Source organism: Geotrypetes seraphini, chromosome 5, assembly GCF_902459505.1.
Source record: "Geotrypetes seraphini chromosome 5, aGeoSer1.1, whole genome shotgun sequence".
In the NCBI taxonomy this organism is placed as follows: domain Eukaryota; kingdom Metazoa; phylum Chordata; class Amphibia; order Gymnophiona; family Dermophiidae; genus Geotrypetes; species Geotrypetes seraphini.
In genome coordinates this window covers 239155739-239176344 of record NC_047088.1, presented here as the reverse complement: position 1 = coordinate 239176344, position 20606 = coordinate 239155739, and the positions used below count along the sequence as shown (strand labels likewise).

The window sequence follows — 20606 nt, the reverse complement described above, 5'->3', positions numbered from 1 at the left end:
GTATTGACTCAATATGTTACTTTACATTATTGAAATATAAAAAATGGAGCAGATGCAGTTATTATCAGGGCTAATTTACTAAACCATAGTCGAACCAACAGAAGAAGATTGAACTGGAAGCAAAACAAATAGCAAAAACTTTTGTAAAGTATATCAAAAGCAAGAAGCCGGGAGAAGAATCAGTTGGACCATTAGATGACCAAAGGGTAAAACGGGCTCTCTGAGAAAACAAGGCCACAGCAGAGAGATTAAATGAATTATTTGCTTTGGTCTTCACCAATGAAGTTAGGGGGGAGATACTGGTGCCAGAAATGGTATTCAGTGTTGATGAACCAGAGAAACTCAAACAAATCTCTGTACCACTGGAAGACATAACAGGCCAATTTGACAAATGGAACAGAAGCAAATCACCTGGACTGGATGGTATACATTCCAGAGTGCTGATCAAATTGAAAAATGAACTTGCAAAGCTATTGTTAGTCATAATTTATCTTTAAAATCCAGCATAGTACCGGAAGACTGGAGGGTGGCCAATATCATGGTTAAAAAGGGTTCCAGAGGTGATCTGGGAAATTATAAACCAGTGAGTGTGGACAAAATGGTAGAAGCTATTATAAAGAACAAAATGACAGAACATATACATAAACATGTACCGTATTAATGAGAGAAAGCCAACATGGATTTAGTCAAGGGAAATCTTGCTTCACCAATCTATTACATTTCTTTGAAGGGGTAAATGAACATGTAGAGAATTATGATCCAGTTGATATTGTGTTTTGGATTTTCAAAAGGCATTTGACAAAGTACCTCATGAAAGACTTCTGAGGAAATTAGAAAACCATGGGATAGGAGGTAATGTCTTGTTCAGGATTAAGAACCGGTTGAAAGATAGAAAACAGAGTAGGTTTAAATGGTCAATATTCTCAATGAAGAAGGGTAAATAGCGGGGTTCCCCTGGGGTCTGTGCTGGGATTGCTTCTTTTTATCAATGATCTAGAGATGGGAATAACTAGTGAGGTAATTAAAATTACTAATGACACAAAGTTGTTAAATCGCAAGAAGACAGCAAAAAATTTCAAAAGGACCTTGGGAGACTGCAAAGTGATGCATGTGGGAAAGAAGAACCAAACTATAGCTATGTGATGCAGGATTCCATGTTAGAAGTCACCACCCAGGAAAAGGATTTAGATGTCATCATTGAGGATATATTGAAACCTTCAGCTCATTGTGCGGCAGTGGCTAAAAAAAGCAAATAGAATATTAGGAATTATCAGGAAAGGAATGGAAAACAAAGATGAAAATCTTATCTAATCTAATCTAATCTTTAGGTTTGTATACCGCATCTTCTCCACGTTTATAGAGCTCGGCGCGGTTTACAGTGGAAGAAATAGGAAGGAACTACAAAAGAGGGTTAGAGGTAGCAGTGTGAAGAAAATTTAGAGGACTTGGGATGCCAAGATATAAGCGTTTCCTAGAATTCCTAAGTTGAAGGGAGACTTACATTTTTGTGAAAAGCCAGGTTTTCAGATGTTTGCGGAAAACTTATAATGCATTTATATTGCTCTATGGTATGGCCACACCTCAAATACTGTATGCAATTCTGGTTGCCATATCTCAAAAAAGATATAGTGGAATTAGAAAAGGTACCGAGAAGGACAATGAAAATGATAAAAAGAATGGGGCGACTTCCCTATCAGGATAGGCTAAAGTGGCTAGGGCTCTTCGGCTTGAAGAAGAGACAGCTCAGGGAAGATTCGATAAGAGGTCTATAAAATACTGAGTGGAATGGAAAGGGTAGAAGTCAATTGCTTTTTTACTGTTTCCAAAAATATTAGGACTGGGGGGGGGGGGGGGAATAATGAAGCTACTAAATAGTAGATTTAAAACTAATTGAAGAATATTTCTGTACTCAACATGTAATTAAACTCTGGAATTTGTTGCTGGAGAATGTGGTGAAATCAGCTAGCATAGCAGGGTTTAAAAAAGGTTTGGCTAATTTCCTATAAGAGAAGCCCATAGGCCACCATTGAGATGTCTAGGGGAAACCCACTGCTTATTTCTAGGATAAGCATCATAAAATCTGTTTTACTCCTTGGGGTGTCGCCAAGTACCTGTGGTCTGGGTTGGCCATTGTTGGAACAGGGTACTCGGCTTGATGGACCTTCAGTCTGTCCCAATATGGCAATCCTTGTGTTTTTATCTACTAATAGATCAGTTTTTGATGTGGCATTCTGTTCACCAGTGCGAATAAGGCCCATTTGGTAATTACGGCATTATTGCTCTTTAGAAAACAGATCCCTTAGATAGGAACACAGCCGGTAGCAGAACAGGTGTGCTGAATGAGAACAGAAAAGAAAGATAGGAAACTGGAAAGGTGGCGTGAAGAAATAACGGATAGCCTCACAAGAAGAAAAAAAAACAAACAAAAGAATCATGAATTTGTTTTGTGCAATAAAAATGTTCTTTTCAAGGTGATCTTAGCTAAAAAAAAAAAAAAAAAAAGTCTGCCTTTCTGACAGTCAAACCATCCATCTAGTTTTGTAATACTCAGCATACAGCAGCATAAAACCAGGCCCTCTGGGATTAACTATTCAAAATATAAAATACTTATTTAAATTATAAGAATTGCTTCTACCAGCTTCAGGTTAAAGCAAATTTAATGCCAGTGAATGTTAAACTATAGGTAACATCCACCGGGAAGCCTGGAAATAAATAGCTTTCCCCAGGGAATGGATTAACAGACACAAATGAAAACAGAATGCACCAAATTACTTCATTCTGTCTCTGATTTGTCTTCTAGAAGAGCAGAACAGTGCACTTGCTTATTAAATGAAGGCAATCCAGCCTGATAATGCAATGTCTACTTTTCCTTTCCAGATATAACTAACAGGATTCCCCAATATTGCACCTATGGCGAAAATGTATAGTACATTAAACCCTAAATATTGTTTTCCCAAACAGAAAGGGCTGCTACTTATGCAGCAATCAATCAGACATCTGTAAAATCATATGACTCCACCTCATTCAGGGGAAATATAACTATCAGTTTAATGAATTTTTGTCTGGTGGATTAATGCCATAGAGAGCTCTGATCATTTTCCAGCCATTTCAATAACATAAACTAGCCAGTATTGTCAGCTGCTTAATCAGCTGGAGGGGAAAAAAAAAACAAAAAAAAAACAGAAAATTGCACAACCCAAGCTTTCATCTTCTATAAAATATTTCCCCCCTACTAAAAGGACACAGTTTTATTATAATTAGCGAAGCTTGATGCACATGGTGAAATAATATACATTGTGTGTGTCCTGCTGAAGAATTAGAGCAGGGGTAGGGAACTCCAGTCCTCGGGAGCCATATTCCAGTCGGGTTTTCAGGATTTCCTCAATGGATATGCACTGAAAGCAGTGCATGCAAATAGATCTCATGAACAGCAACTAAGCTGATAAAGGGTATGGAAAATCTCTCATATACTGACAGATTGAAACAGTTAGGACTGTTCTCCCTGGAGAAGCGGAGACTTAGGGGAAACATGATAGAAACCTTCAAGATCCTGAAAGGCATAGAGAAAGTAGACAGGGACAGATTTTTCAAATTAAGGGGAACCACAGGTACAAGGGGGCACTCGGAGAAATTGAAAGGGGACAGGTTTAGAACAAACGCTAGGAAGTTCTTTTTCACCCAGAGGGTGGTGGATACATGGAATGTGCTTCCAGAGGCTGTGGTAGACAGGAGCACTGTACAGGGCTTCAAAGAAGGTTTGGATAGGTTCCTAGAGGATTGAGGGGTATAGATAGGGTAGAGGTAAGTTATAGGAATAGGAGTAGAGATAGGTTATAGAGCTAGTCAGGGACCACTGCTCAGGCAGTGGGCCTGATGGGCCGCCACGGGAGCGGACCGCTGGGCGAGATGGACCTCTAGTCTGCCTCAGCGGAGGCAACTTCTTATGTTCTTATATTCATTGGGGAAATCCTAAAAACCCAACTGGAATACGGCTCTCGAGGACCGGAGTTCCCTACCCCTGAATTAGAGCATTGCCATAAAAAACTGTCAGAAACTGTAGGAAATTCACAAGATTCTTCTGCTAAAGGTTTTGGGGGCATCTGCAAATTTCTTATTACACAAAATAACAAACATGCCATGATCTGAAAACTCACGAGCATACAAATATTTTTACAATTTAAAACGGTGACCAAAGGAATTCAAATAGCACAGACTGAAAACTAACCCCCTGTTTTACTAAGGTGCGCTATGCATTTTAGCGCATGTTAAATATACGCGCGCGCGCTAACGCATCCATAGACTAGCATGCACGCGTTAGCGTTTAGCACGTGGTTAGCGCGTACTAATGTATAGTGTGTGCTAAAACACTTAGCGCCCTAAATGAAAGCAGTTATCATCAAATCTTCCATCTCGGCTACTGCCCATTCGATGTGCAAATAGTGAGAGAACATCTTGCATTCACTTAGCATTTACATGGGTCAGGAAGGGCTGCAGTCACTTAAGTTTCATACCTGCTGTGGTCATTTGCTTCATTAACATGTCTAAATCTTTTAGCGTGTGCAAAATCAATTGAATGCATGGTTAACCAACGAATGCATGCATGTACAATTTAGGGATGTAAGTTAAAACATTCTAATGAATGTTAAAACGGTTACTAAAATGAGTTCCCAAAATGCAGAAAAACACAACGCCTGAAAATCAGGAAATAAGCAACTGAAAATGAACCAAAAATTGTCCTCAGTGTCTAGTACATATGTGCACAGAATTTTGAAAGAGAATCCCCATTTAATTAAGAATGCTACAATTCTTTAGCATTCCCTCTGTGGGAGAACAGCGTGGACTTGTGAAAACCTACCGCAGCTTTGTAAAAGGGGCCCCAAATGAAGCGTTGCGATGGGTTCATAGACAACGGCGCAAAAGACAAAGGCGCGCCCGGACAATTGAGCGCAGTGCGGAGGCGTGCGCCGCTCTAAATTACTGTTTTTAGGGCTCCGACGGGGGGGGGGCATGGGGGGGAACCCCCCACTTTACTTAATAGACATCGCGCCGGCGTTATGGGGGGCTTGGGGGGTTGTAACCCTCCACATTTTACTGTAAACTTAACTTTTTCCCTAAAAACAGGGAAAAAGTGAAGTTTTCAGTAAAATGTGGGGGGGTTACAACCCCCCAAACCCCCCACAACACGGCACGATGTCTATTAAGTAAAGTGGGGGGTTCCTCCACACACACCCCCGTCGGAGCCCTAAAAACAGTAATTTAGAGCGGCACGCGCCTCCACACTGCGCTCAATTGTCTGGGAGCGCCTTTGTCCCAGCGCGCTTTTGACCTGACACCATTGCGATGCTTTGAATAACATCTGTCTTTTTTAATGTTATATTTATTTCATTTTTTAGTAATGCAAGTACACTTCTCCATCTGTATTCGCTGTGATAGGGGATTTACAGAACCGCAAATAAAGAAAAACCGCAAATAACTTTTTCATGTGTTATTCGCCGTTTTCTATTAAAACCCATCGTGAATAGGGTGAAACCGCGAACAACATGGTGGGAGTCCTGGCCTGTTCCTGAAGGAGAGGCCAAACACGGTGAGGAAAGTGCTGGGAATCAGCGATTTTCTCTGTAAACGCTTGGAATCAGCGATTTCTCTACGCAAGCTGACGCAAGTGGGGGGGGAGGGGAAGAGCCAGCAAGCTAAAAACCGTGAATAATCGAAACCGTGAATGCTGAAACCATGAATACGGAGGGAGACGTGTATACACTTGCCACTGAAATGCAATGCAATTCAAAGAAAATCATCAGCAAGAAAAAATAAAGGAAATTAATAACAAGAACACAAGTGTAAATATACATTTTAAGGGAGGGGGGAACCTAAGAAGGAGCAAGAAGAGATAAACTGGGATAAGACAGGAATAGTCTTCCATAAAAAATAAAATAAGACTAAGGCCCTCTTTTACTGAGCAGCGGTAAAGGTTTCTACCACGGCCCAGAGCGCTAAATGCTTCGACACTGCTCTGACTTATAGGAATTCTATGAGCATCAGAGCAGAATTGGAGCATTTAGGGCTCTGGACCACAGTAGAAACATATACTCTGGCTTAGTAAAGGGGAAGTGGGGGAAGTAATAGGAAATCTATTTCAGAAGCAGTTCCAAGCCGATAAACTCACAACATAAAGACAGATTACTTCATATCAGTTACCGAAATACTGTAGGTGAAGACATAACAACAATAAGAACCAACAGAGTCTAGCATCTAAGAAATTTTTTAAGTGTATTGGGCCCATAAACACATAATTCTTGGAATCAATCTTTAAAATACATTTACAAGGAAATTGAAGGAAAAATGTCCCTCTCAGAGCCAAAACTTGGGATTTAAAGGCCAAAAAACAAAAAAAAAAACCCTGTCTTTTTCTTGTGTGGCTCTGGATAGGTCAAGAAATACAAGTATTTTATGATTGTAGCAGGTTTCCGGGTCTTGCTGCGTTTGTGTAGAAAGAACCGACGTTTCAGCCATCGTGCTGTGGCTTTCTTCAGGGTATGCCGAGGTCTGCAGTGTGTCTTTATATATAGTGGGTTCACGGACCTGATTGAGAATAAGGCAGTCTGTGGGCTGAGAAATTTGAATTTTGGGCGGGAAAGTTTGTTGGGCTGACCTAACTGAGAGCTGAAAAGGCTGTTGGTTATGAATTTGAATTTGGGCGGGAAAGTTCATTGGAGGTCCAAGTTTGAATTTTGGCTGCTCTGCAGAGGAAGGAGTGGCTTAATGGTTAAAGCTACAGCCTCATCATTCTGAGGATGTGGGTTCAAACCCCACACTGTTCCTTGTGACCCTTGGCAAGTCGCTCAATCCTCCATTGCCCCCAGTACATTAGATAGATTGTGAGCCCAACGGGACAGACAGGGAAAATGTTTGAGTACCTGATTGTAAACCACCTAGATAACCTTGATAGGCACGGGAGAAGTGCAGGGAGCCGCACTGAATGCATCCAAGCCTTGTTCATCTGAGCCAATCCGGGCCTTAGGGCCCTCTTTGTTGAATCCCAGAATGCACCAGGAAGGGGAAGGCATTTGGAGTGGTGGGCCTGCCGGCCAAGGGTGTAAGCATCCCTCCAGCCGGACTTTCTTCTGGAAAGGTATTGGGGGGTGGGGGAGATTAAGGGTGACAGGGGGGTCTACAGGTTTGGGGTATGCTGGGGATGTCTACAGGTTTGAGGGGGTTGGTGGGGGGGTTGAGAAGTTCCAGGGGGGTGGCAGCAGGAGGGAGTGGGTATCCCTCCTGCCCGAATGCTTTGGGAGAGGTTTGGTGGTTTGGCAGCAGGAGGGAACCTATATTTCAGACGTTTGTCATGGCCATAGAAAGACATCTAGGGCCGCTTAAGCTCGCCCAAGGCCACTTCTGGGCAAAACCATGCCCACGGCCAGCCTTGGGCAAGCTTAAGTGTTCTGACGCAACCCCTCAACAACGACAAATACCTACAGTGTAGGAGGTCTACCTCAGGTTTAAAAAAATACAAAAACCCTGCATCCTGTTGGACTGCTAGACAACGGTAGGACACCTACCACTGCCTACAATTGGGATGCCCGTTTATAGAATCTGCTCTTATGTGCCTGTGTGCCGCATAATTTTTAGGCGCACCCATTTAGGCCAGCTTAAACTAAGCCTAAATGCCCATGCATGGGTTGTGCACAGATCGAGTGTATTCTATAACAATGCACATAAAGCAGGAGGGGCCTAAGGCTCCCGGGCCTATTCTGATTGGCCCAGGTGCCTCTGGCCCCACCTGTGGGCGGGGTTTCTTCCGCCTGGGCCAATCTGGCCCCATTCTGGACCCGGATGGCCTGCTGGATGGCGGGCTTGGCACCCGTCCGTCTGGCCAATGTACAGGTACAGGGTGGGGGTGGGGAGTCGGCCGGGGGGGGGGGTCACGGGTTGGCAGGGGGTGGGATCCGATCGGGAGTTCTGGGGGGGGGGCGGCCTTTGGGGGGAGGGGGGTTGTGTCGAGGGCAGGAGGGCCTGGGATCCCTTCTGCCCATATTGTAGTGGGGGGTGGGGGGTAGGGGGTCGCCGGGGCCAGGGTGGCTTGGGCTCCCTCTTGGCCCAATCCAGTAGGAGGGGTCGCCGGGACCAGGAGAGCTTGGGCTCTCTCCTGGCCCGTTGAATCGGAGGGGGGGGGGGTTGCCGGGGCCAGGAGGGCTTGGGCTCCCTCTTGCCCCGATATCGTCGGGGGTGCCGCGGGGCAAAAGGGCTTGGGCTCACTCTTCCCCCGAAATCGTTGCGGGTGCCGCACGGCAAGAGGGCTTGGGCTCCCTCTTGCCCCGATGTTGTCGGGGGGTCGCGGTTGGACGGGGCAAGAGGGCTTGAGCTCCCTCCTGCCCTGTTGTCGGGGGGGGGGTGTCGCGGTTGGACGGGGCAAGAGGGCTTGAGCTCCCTCTTGCCCCGATGTTGTCGGGGGGGGGGGGGGGGTCGCAGTTCGACATGGCAGGAGAGCTTGGGCACCCTCCTGCCTGGATCGTTGGGGGGGTGGGGTTTCTGTAACCGGTGTTGTTTTTGACAGACACCGGTTACAGAATCCAGCTTTTAGATGAAGGCCTGGCTCCTCCTTCACCTAAAAGCCCTTCTGTTGGACGGTTGGGGCTTAGGCGTTTTTTTGGTTCATTATGGCCAAAAAGTGTAGACGTCGTGGGGGTGTACTTTTAGACTTAGTGGTGATCTGGGCGTTTAGTAGAGGCGGGCCATAATCAAAACAAGGACGTTTGTTTTGGTTATGGACACTTTCCCTGCTTCTGCGTTGAACGTTTAAGGACTTAGGCCAAAAGGGGACTTAGACGTTTTTTTTTTATTATGCCCCCTCCACGTCTTTTAGAACTTTAGCTGTTTAGTGGTAGGAAGTACTAAGATGTATACAAGCCTGAACTGGCAGAGGCCCATGTCCTTATGCTTTGGAGTTCTTATTGGCTATCACTGAGCACTATTTATTAATTATTAATTGTTATTTTATAGAATATATTTTTTGATAGAAGAATTTCTCTTTTTGAAGAATAATGAAATTTTTTTTAGAGGATTCATAGTTATAATATTTAATACTCCAATTGAAATTAGTGTTTATACAAAACTATGTTTCTATAACCATAAAGTTCTATGACATCACAATGCAGGTGGAAAGAGCCTTAGCCAATAGGGAGAGGAGGAGATAGTGGATGCTGCGGATGGGCCATTTGGCCTTTATCTGCCATCATGTTTCTATGTTTCTAAAACAGTAAAACCATTAAAACTATAAAACCAAATATAGATATGCAGTGGATCTTACGCGTATGTTATGTATTTGTATCGTATGTGCTTTGTGAGCGTGTGTGTTTAAAGCGTGTGTTCAAGTTCCGTTCAATGCAAGCCCGTTCTCAGCGTACACAAAAGAATTGTAAGGGATGGTGGCAGAATAAGGAGGTGCCCACAATTCTTTTCTTTCCAAAGATATCAACGAAAAGGGCCAGCATATAACACCCTCATTCATGCTACCCGTAGTAAACTGCAAGGGGTTGCATTGTCAGCTTCACGCTTCACGGCACGAGAAGCTGCAGAGCATATTGGGATTACTAGACTGTAGATGATGCGGTATACAAACCTAAGGATTAGATTAGATTAGATTAGATTATAAAAGCACTTGTAATACCAGCGTTTGTTAACTGCATGCACTCTGGCTTGAACGGGATGCGTATTTTGGTGCATTGCGTGCGAAATGGATGGCGGTTGCAGGCTCCGCTTTATTCTCTTTATGCTCTTTCCCATGGAAGACGCCGATGAAGTGCGTGAATAAACCACGCCTGTGAACGCCGCACAACCGGCACATGCATACAAGAACCAACAGGAATACTCTATGCATGTGTTTGAATTGCTCTCACAGCAATCGATCGGAAGAGATTAGAGCGCGCCTCCGCTCAAATAATTTGCATGTCAGCTCGGCTGTTCATCGGTCGCTCGACCAAAGAATCAGCCAACAGCGATCCAGTCGATATTGCCGACTGACTTTAGTGCATCTAGGCCTAAGTCTTAGAATACTAGCATTAGAAAATTACTTGTGGAACAAAGTTTGACCCTATCCCCAATCCATCCTCACCCTGCCTCCATAAGCTCTAACCCCATTCCTGTATGTTATGTGATTTTATATATTATATGGAAGGACTTCTGTAGGCTTATGACCAATATCAAGCTCCGACTGTTTGGAATAAACTTCCCCTCACTGTTTAGTTTTTAGAAAGCTTTTAAAAACAGTTTTATTCAAGAAATTTTTGAACTGATTGTTTTTATGATTTTTTTCAATAATGCCTGTTTAACCGGGCTTGTTTCCAGACATCTGCTTTATTGTAATCTGCCTGGAACTCTTAACCCTTTCAGGACCATAAGGATTATAGGCCAATTTTTGTGGTTTTGACGACATTTTTATGGTAAAAAGGGCTTGCAGATGCCAAAAAATTGATTTTTTTTGTGAAATATCATTATTTTTTTTTAAAAAAAATCACACTTCTGGCTTATGGACAGTGTGGCAAGTGAATCTTCTCGTCAATCTGGCAACGACGCTAATGAATGAATGTCGGAACCAGTTTGTTTACATAAAGGCAGTATCATATGGAATCCGTACATATCAAATTTAGAACTGTAGACTATCCCAATCAAAATTTATAGGATTTTAAAGTTATGGGACAAATATGTCCCTTGGTCCTGAAAGGGTTAAGGGCTATGGCGGAATATAAAAAGCTTTGTAATGTAATGTAACATGTATATTTTAAAATTTTAATCAAAACACTGTTATAATTTTAATAAGTTAAGTTTCCAAGTTTATTAATTTCTTGATATACCGCCTATCTCGAGAATCTAGACGGCTTACAAAGTAATTAATATAGAAAAGTTAGGTTAAAAAAAATATTCTAATACATTAAGGGGAGTTGACAGGCAGACTTGACTAACATGAAACCAAGAAGGAAGAGGGGGAAGGGAGGCAGTTACAATATAAATATTGTCAAGAAAGTATAGGGGAGAGGAAGAATACAATTGGTAAAGGTGTCTTTGCTTTAGGAGTGAGTAGGTGATCATGTGTTGAAAGCAGAGGTGAGGCAAGATGATGTAACATTGCTTGTAGGAAGGAGCTAGAAAATGACATGGGGACAATGTTTGTTGCCAGTCCCAACCCATTCCCACAAGCTTTGACCCCCATCCCCACCTTATCCTCAGAAACTCAAACTCCATCCCTACCCCATAACCTTTGACCCCATCCCTTCAAACTCAAATTTCATCCCCACCCCATAACCTTTGACCCCCATCCCTTCAAACTCAAATTTCATCCCCACCCCATCCCTTCAAGTTTCGACCCCATCTCCACCCCATCAGCTTTGACCCCCCATCCCTTCAAACTCAAACTCCATCCCCACCCCATAACCTTTGACCCCCATCCCTTCAAACTCCATCCCCACCCCATCCCTTCAAGTTTCGACCCCACCCTGTCCCTGCAAGCTCTGACCTTATCCTCAGCCCGTCCCCATGTAAGTCTCTTAAAATATTACCATGACCACAGATTTACTGTGGTTTTACCATGCATTACCACATGTCACCATCCCACGTCATTCTCTGGCATACATAGTTATACGTCTGCACATATGCAAAGAAATGCAAAACAATCAGCTTGATTGCTATTCTGTAAATATGTACATATCTTATTTAACACAGGTAGACACAGAGATAGGACTCAAGCTTAAGCATGCAATATATAGAATATTTTAAGTTATGCACAAATCTTCAGTATTTTGCATGACCATGTATGTATACCAGCTCTATGGCTGGTGAAAAGCTGGTATTCTATAAGGAATTTACTGTAGGTACCTACTTTCCTTTATAGAATAGGCACCATATAGGTGCCCTATGGACGCCTACAGATAAGAGCACAGAGAATTGCCACCATCCTGCTTCTTCAGCTTTTCACACGAATGAATGCTCCAGAGAGCATTTATGATTTTATATCCAAGCCTGGGAGCTGTTTGTATTGGGCTCGAAGTAAACCAAGCGAGCAGCAACTATCTCAGTGCTGTAAGTCTGGACCTAACTTTGTTTTGCTTTGTCATAGCCGAGCATTGCCGCAGACCTCTTCAGACTCAAGCATGCTTTTACGGTGCAAGCTTAGAAAGGGTCTTATTGTTGCAGCTCATGTTTGCACCAGCCTTGGGACTGTTTAGGATTGAAATGAAATTGGAATTACAGGTGGCAGGCAAATGTTATCCTTCAACTTAACGAGCACTAGCCAACATGCGAGCGAGGATTAACTGCTGCATTCCTGCAGTGCCGATTGCAACGTACACATTGTACAGCGTGTAAATCAGAGGAGCCATTTATTGCAAACCAGACAAATAGATTAATGTATGCTGCAAAGCATGGGTGAATAGATCAATTAGGTTACTGATTCAGACCATGAACTTTATCTCAATATGCAGCATTTAACTTTTAAATAAGGTTTAAGAGAACCTGTCACATTTTGCTCACTGGCAGAGAGCTATATTTTACTAGGACAGAAATTGGTTAGTCTATACAAATTAAATTATACCCCTTTCACTGTATCTAGTCAAGAGGAAAAACTCTAATTATGAGATTATACTGTCAAACAAATGCAAATTCGCATTCTTTATACACAGTTAAATTAAAAAAAAAAAAAAATCAAAACTCAAGAGTCTATTATGGGATGGAAATCAATATCACTTTTCAGCTACCAAGAAGATAAACAGACCTGAGACAAGCCAGGCTATAAAAATTACTATTAAAAAGAAGTGGAAATCATTTAATGCATCTGTCATAATGAAATGTGAATCTTAAATGCATTCCTTCATCTAATATCAAAAGGGGGAATTGTGCAGTCCTTTATTGTAACCATGTGACTTTTCAAAAGTCGTAGGCTTAGCTTAAAAAGAGGACTAAGCATCTGACAGGGAGTTATGACTTGCAATGTCTAGTTTTAAGCAAGTTTGAGATACCCCACAGCCTAAATGCTCCGAGTCACTGAATTTACAGCTGGCAGAATACTATCATCGCATGCAAAATGTTACAGAACTGAATGAAAAGCTCTCTCATAGCTCGACTACGCAGGGATGCTGAAAAGTTCTCAGCCCTACCAAGAAGAGAAGAATGTGCATTAGAGAATGACACGGGGACAAATTTTTCCCTGTCCCCGCAGGAACTCATTTTCCCGTCCCCGCGAGTTCTTTTCCAGTCCCTGCCCTCATCTGCACAAGCCTCAAACACTTTAAAATTATATGTGTTCGAGGCTTGCGCGGTTAAGGCAGAGCTTACAGGAATGGGGCAAGGACAGTGACAAAACGCCCAGGGATGGGACAACTGAGTTCCTGCGGGGACAGGGACAAATTTGTTCCCGTGTCATTCTCTAATGTAGATATGGTTCAATCAGTGATTTGAAACAATGTCAAAAACATAGAATTTTGTTTCTGCAAATTGCCATTAATGAAACACTCTTTTCAGCTACAAAGGCAACATAACACTCAGAATTTGGGAAGTTGATTGGGTGAGAATTTTTCAGAATCCCCTCATATGTAATAAAAGCGAGACAAGTATAGGACAATCTAGCTATTGTGACATCACTGATAAGTTTGGCTCTTATTGGTAGAATTAGGCTTTATAAGAACATAAGAATTGCCGCTACTGGGTCAGACCAGTGGTTCATCGTGCCCAGCAGTCCGCTCAAGTGGCGACCCCCAGGTCAAAGACCAGTGCTCTAAATGAGTCCAGTCTCACCTGCGTACGTTCCACTTTAGCAGGAACTTGTCCAACTTTGTCTTGAATCCCTAGAGGGTGTTTTCCCCTATAACAGACTTCGGAAGAGCTTTCCAGTTTTCTACCACTTTCTTGGTGAAGAAGAACTTCCTTACATTTATATGGAATCTATCCCCTTTCAACTTTAGAGAGTGCTCTCTCATTCTCCCTACCTTGGAGAGGGTGAACAACCTGTCTTTATCTACTAAGTCTATTCCCTTCATTATCTTGAATGTTTCGATCATGTCCCCTCTCAGTCTCCTCTTTTCAAGGGAGAAGAGACCCAGTTTCTCCAATCTCTCACTGTACGGCAACTCCTCCAGCCCCTTAACCATTTTAGTCGCTCTTCTCTGGACCCTTTCGAGTAGTACCGTGTCCTTCTTCACGTATGGCGACCAGTGCTGGACGCAGTACTCCAGATGAGGGCGCACTATGGCCCGGTACAGCGACATGATAGCCTTCTCCGATCTATTCGTGATTCCCCTTCTTAATCATTCCTAGCATTCTGTTCGCCCTTTTCGCCGCCACTGCGCATTGCGCGGACAGCTTCATCGACTTGTCGATCAGAACTCCCAAGTCTCTATCTCAATATGCAGCATTTAACTCAGCTCTGGTTACCAGAGACTGAAACTCTCTACACTACGCAGGGGTGCTGAAAACTTCTCGGCCCAACCAAGAAGAGAAGGATGTGGATATGGTTCAATCGGTGTTCTGAAACAATGTCAAAAGCTTAGAATTTCGTTTCTGCAAATTGGCATTAACAAAATAAGATAAACACTCTTTTCAGCTACAGTGGCAACATAATGTTCAGAATTTGGGGATTTGAGCTGAGAACTTTTCAGCACCCCCGCATAGTATCACTTCAGTAACTCTGTAAAGGAAAGGCTAATATAATATATTATAAAATACACTCCAGCACATCCATTTCCTGTTTTGAAATTTCACAGGTTTTCACCCGTCTAGATCAGGGATAGGCAATTCCAGTCCTCGAGAGCCGGAGCCAGGTCAGGTTTTCAGGATATCCACAATCAATATGCATGAGACAGATTTGCATCTCAAGGAGGCAGTGCATGCAAATCCATCTCATACATATTCATTGTGGATATCCTAAAAACCTGACCTGGCTCCGGCTCTCGAGGACCGGAATTGCCTATCCCTGGTCTAGTTCAGGGCTGCCCAAGTCCGGTCCTTGAGATCTATTGGCAGGCCAGGTTTTCAGGATATCCGCAATGAATATGCATGAGAGAGATTTGCCTGCACTGCCTTCTTGGTATGCAAATCTCTCTCATGCATGTTCATTGTGGATATCCCCTGGCCTGCCAGTAGATCTCAAGGACCGGACTTTGGCAGTCCTGGTCTAGTCCATGTCCAAATATGTCTACGATCAGCAAATTATTTTGATGTCTAATTAAAATATTATATTTCTTTCTTGATTCTTCACAAGCTAGGCCTGGCCAGTTTCAAGTAGTTTGCAAAGCCAAGTTCTGTACTATCTATATTTAAACATATATAATACGAGGGTAAATCAAGAAGGCAAAATACATTTAACAGCTTTAATAGAAGTAACTGTGAGCAATTGAACATATCACTTTGCCACAGAGTCCCCATACAGGATGACACATTTGTTGTATCGATCAACTAGCTTCTGCATTCCTACAGAAAAGAAGTTTTTCGGCTTCTCCAGAAGCCAGGTGAGCACCGCTTCCTTCACTTCATCAAGCTTTGTCTTTTGCTCTCCGGGTCGCAGTGACGCGCCCAATGGTCACTAGCTATCTCTATAATCATATATAGCTATATTCCATCATTATTTAGTTGATCATTGTGTATATTATTTCTGACTTTCTGTGTGCAAACCTTGAGGGAAAAATATTTTAAAAAGAGGTTTACTCTGAACACACTAAAATCAAGGGATTTTCATTTGCTTTTCAAAGTTGTATCTGTAGATTTAAAACCCACAATGGAGGTGCTGGAGGCTGAAACATGACTGGAATCCAAGAAAGTCCAAATAAATAAATAAATAGATGAAGTGGAGCATCCAGGAAAGGTCGGCGATCAAACAAGATTTTCAATATTGCAACAGAAAATGAGTTGGACTACGTATGATCCCTACCCTCTGCCAAAATCTGTGCCTTCAAACACTGCAAATAAGTCTTGTCTCGAACAAGAAATTAAATTCTCTGCTTCCCAAGTTGCTGCACCTGAGCTGATTTACAGTAAAATGAATCTTTCAGGGAAAGAGCTGTTTGGGGTGTCTGCTTTTTAAAGGTGGAGTGGGGAAGAGGATCCAGCAGTTTCTTCTACCCCTTTTGAACTTTTTGCTCTATGGGAACTGACTTCTCATGGTGTTACAGTAATGTTAACTTTATATTCACAACTAGTCAATAATTTTTCACCATTTTCACCTACCTTCTACTGCAATTATAGAATTCACCATAATCAGTCAATAGCCACAAACTGCAGATTATCCCAGAACATGTGTACCCAGAGCCTAGCCAGTAGGTGGCACTGTTGAGCAATGACTGAAACACCCTAATCTACAGGTTGTGAACCCAGTCCATGTACCACACAAAGGAAAACCAAAAATGGCACATATAGCATGCAAGAAATTGGAAGAATTGCATACCAGGAAAATGTATCTGCCAGGGTCTTTACTTATAATACTTTTATATGTATATATATACACTGTATTTTGGACTCCAATCACTTTGTTTTCATTATCTGTGTAATTTATTTAAAGATAAAATGCAGAAAAATTCCATGAACTCTGATGCATGTGGAAACAGTCATAGGTTTGATTGTCTTCCTAAAAGTGCCCCACACATATCATATGAATCAAAACCACATCGAGAGCTAATGGTCACTTCTAAATGTATTGCACTGATTCATCCCATATCAACTAAAAGCACAGCTTTGTGTTTCTGTGCATTCCATTAATACATAGTAACATAGTAGATGACGGCAGATAAAGACACAAAGGTCCATGTAATCTGTCCAACCTGATTCAATCTAAAAAATTTTGGGTTTTTTTTTTTCTTCTTCTTCTCCTTAGCTATTTCTGGGCAAGGATCTAAAGCTCTGCCCGGTACAGGTTCCAACAAGTGAAGTCTCCGTCAAAGCTCACTCCAGTCCATCTACACCCTCCCAGCCATTGAAGCCTTCCCTAGCCCATCCTCTCCCAAACGGCCATATACAGAGACAGACTGTGCAAGTCTGCCCAGTCCTGGCCTTAGTTCTTCAATATTTATTATTATTTTCTGATTCTAGATCCTCTGTGTTCATCCCACGCTTTTTTGAACTCCATCACTGTTTTCCTCTTCACCACCTCTCTCGGGAGTGCATTCCAAGCATCCACCACCCTCTCCGTAAAAGAAGAATTTCCTTGCATTGCTCTTTTGAAAATTATCCATACCTGGTTGAAAACTGACCCCGTTTTGGAAGCACAGGTTGGAAAGGTCAGGACAAGAAATGGTTGAGCACTGTCAGCAAGGAGTCCACAGAATTGTTTCTCAGAAATGGGAACGATGACAGATTGACTTGCAACATCCCAGTTAATCAAGGAATGGATGCCATTAAGTGACTAATTATCCTCCCTAATTGTATTGTAGGTATAAGAACCAGTCCCCGGGCAACGATTATTTACATTTAGAAGCTGCATTTGCCGAAGGTCTTTAAAATAAATTTTATATTTGACGGAAATGTGGCTCTGTGCCCACTTGTGCAAAAACCAAGAACATCTCCGACAGCTGGAGAATTACTGACCCCCCTCTTGCAATTTCTAAACACCAGAGAAGAAAAGCAAAGAAGGTGTGTGTGCTTTACCAATTCCCTGCAGAAACAGGGAGGCAGGGGAGGAAAAGGGAGCTCCTTCTGTTATTGTTGTCACTTCAATGAAACATCTGTAGGATCAGCTGTAATTGGTGGCTGCTCAGGAGTTCCATTCCGTTAAATCTAATCTGGAAATCTCAGTGGTTATGAATTTAACGCCCTTGCAAATTTTGAAACGGGGCTGTACCATGCAATAGCATGAGCCTATGCTTCTCTGGTGTAAAAAAAAAAAAAATCAAATTCAAAGCATAAACACACCACAGTTTCCTAAGCCTTTTCTACCATGGACAAACAGTCAAAAGAAAAAAAAAAAAAAAAAAGCGTGAACAGCGGAAGACAGCCTACCAGCCACAGTCGTCCAGTTCTTACCATAACTTTTCTCAATCACTTCTTTCTGACACATGTCCTGAACGTTCACTGTACAGTTCACGATAAACTCGGGGGACGAGCAGTCGTTATTCAGCAGGAATTCTTCACACTGGTAGCATTGGATTTGCAGACCAAAGCCTGGAACAAAAAAAGAATTTTTGTCCTTGGAATTCCATCAACAAACAAGCTACAGAATGTGGGGGAGGGGTAAAACGCGGACCTCACGGACCTCGCGGATCAAAACCCGTACGGCCTTAAAAATCTGAGGTCCGTGTTGTAGTTTCTGTCGCTGACAGATCTTGATGAGATTTTAGCGCTGACGGATCCGTCTCAGCATAGGGAGGGAAAAGTGGTAGGATCCGTCAGCGCTAAAATCTCTTCCAGGTCTGTCAGAGCCAGAGGCGAGTGCTGGAGCGGCAGAGCAGAAGCCAAGAGAGCGGGGACATAGGTTTCGGACGTGCGTTACGGAAAAGAAGTCTCCAAACTCCAGCACTAGTCTCTGGCTCTGACAGACCTCGAAGAGATTTTAGAGCTGACGTTTTGATCCGCGAGGTCCGTCAGGTCCGCATTTTACCCCTTCCCCAGAATGTGGCTTATTAAGCCAGTCAGTGGAGTTCAAAATGTTTTTTTTTTGCCTCTTTCATGTGTATTGATCCTATTTACATTAATGGATGTAAGCCTACTGCATATACACACTTTATACATATACAGTATACACATATACAAATATGCATGCATATACACATATATATGGATAGATACAGATATAAATATAGATCTACATAACAATTAAGTCCCGTACAGGTAACCTTCACTTATGTTCACGGACGATTCCTTGTCTTAGGGGAAAAAAAAAAAAATTAAAGATGTGACTTTTCACCAGCTGCTGGTAGCCGGATACGACTCCGTGCCTCAGCCGCACACCTAATGATTTATACGGAAAATCCGGCATCTCAGCTGCACCCCCCACAACACACTTCCACGGAACATGAAGAGAAGGACAAAGCCACCGGCCGGGCCACGGCTTTGCTGCAGGGGAGGGCGAGAGCCGCCTTCCCCCTAGCGCCTGGCTGCAGAAAGAGCCATTACCGTAATGACGCTAAACAATCCGTTCACGAATACGACTAATCGAGCCACCATGTGCTCCATTCAGAGCTGGCTCCCCTTATCCTGGTTTGCTTAAGTACTAATTACAAATGATTTAATTAGTATTTTAGCACGCACAATTACCTCCGTAAAGCAAGCTCGGGTAGTGTTCCCTTTATCGTGTAAACTAGCTTCAGTTAATTACACGGCTAGTCCTCCGGTAAGACCAGGATTCGCGTCTACCGAACGTCCAAGCGCCGGAGTTAGGCGCCTAAATACTTCTCGGGGGGTCGTAAAGCTGTCGCTCCTCTGCGCGCACCGAGGTCCCGCAAAGCGCTCGTTTTGCACATGGGCCCGACCATAAAACTCAACTTTCCCGAATTATTCCAGGGCAAATCGCCTCGAGCTGGAGGCTAAAGAGGAACGACGGTACCCGCACTGCCACCTGTCCCAGAGTGAACGCAGCAAGGGGGGAAAAACTCATTTTGTTAAAACTAGGCGGCGTCAGAGACGGCCGGCTATTTCCCCCCCCCCCCCATTTTTTTTCAGACCCCCCCCTCTTTTTTTTTTTTCCTCGGGCGCAGCGGAGACGATCTGTTTACCTGTCGCCCAGAAACATCCCCAGAAAGTAGCGAGGACGAGGAGCCGCATCCTCCCGCAGCCGCCGGCGCCGCCTCAACCATCGGAAAGGCAGCGCGGAGTAGCCGGCTCCTGCCGAAAGCGCCGGCCGGCTGCCTCTGCCGCTGCTTTCCTCTACGCTCGCCAGTCGCCGAATGAGACCCAAAGAAGGGAAGATTCGCAGGGAAAACAGTCCCCCCCCCCCAACCAGCTCCGATGGCACGTGATCGCCGGCGAGAGGACTCTTGGTGGGGGGGGGGAGGGTTGTTGAGGCAGCTTCTGTAGCCTAAGTGGTGATGAAGGAGCTGGGGGGGGGGGGCGAAGTTTCCAAAACATAAGATAGCGTTAGAGGGGAAAGAGTAAAATGGGGGGGAGGGAGGGGGCGAGAGAGGAGAGAAAGAAAACTCTCCCCTCCCCACGAATTCTTGATACGATTGGGGCTGATCTGATGCTGGATGGGAGTTTTAAAGGGGTGGGGGGTGGGGTGGATCATCTCCGACCTAATGCTTTGCGTCTGTCAAATTCCACGGCACTGACGGCTGAGGGGCACTCTTCAAGTTAAAGACGGCAAAATGCCACGTGCTGCGTTATACCGAGATGAAGAGAGGGTGATTTTGCTAAATCGCGGTCTTGAATCGTTCATGACCCACAAGGGACGGCTTTTGCTTGGCGTCAATTGGCGCGTGGTCGTCCCGAGCTCCACAATACCTGACATTGTGTTTCTTAGGTCTTTGAGTCGCAAGAGACGGTGACACTCTCAAAATCTCCCGGTTTCCTAGAAGGGGGGGGGGGGCGTTGAATGGTAGTTTAGATATGTACCAGGGGGTGCTGAAAACTTCTCAGCCCAGCCAACCAACGTTTCTTAAATTCTGAGCGTTATTTTGCCACTGTAGCTGAAAAGAGTGTTATCT

At 43.7% G+C, this 20606-nt stretch overlaps 1 protein-coding gene across 3 annotated transcripts in view; it reads right to left on the bottom strand.

The window, feature by feature from the left end:
• Positions 1-20047, bottom strand: part of LYPD1 (LY6/PLAUR domain containing 1) — a 75626-nt gene extending 55579 nt beyond the window's left edge. Inside the window, exons 1-2 of one of the 3 annotated variants that reach the window (XM_033946628.1) lie at positions 19680-20047; positions 17992-18129 (exon numbers count right to left, since the gene is read on the bottom strand). In XM_033946628.1, coding sequence (XP_033802519.1) covers positions 17992-18129; positions 19680-19728 — 187 coding nt within the window. In that variant the 5' untranslated portion in view covers positions 19729-20047. Of the gene's footprint in view, positions 1-17967; positions 18130-19679 lie in introns of all 3 variants that reach the window. The other 2 variants (XM_033946626.1, XM_033946627.1) reach the window with 2 other exon arrangements.
• Between the last annotated feature and the right edge of the window lie 559 nt (positions 20048-20606).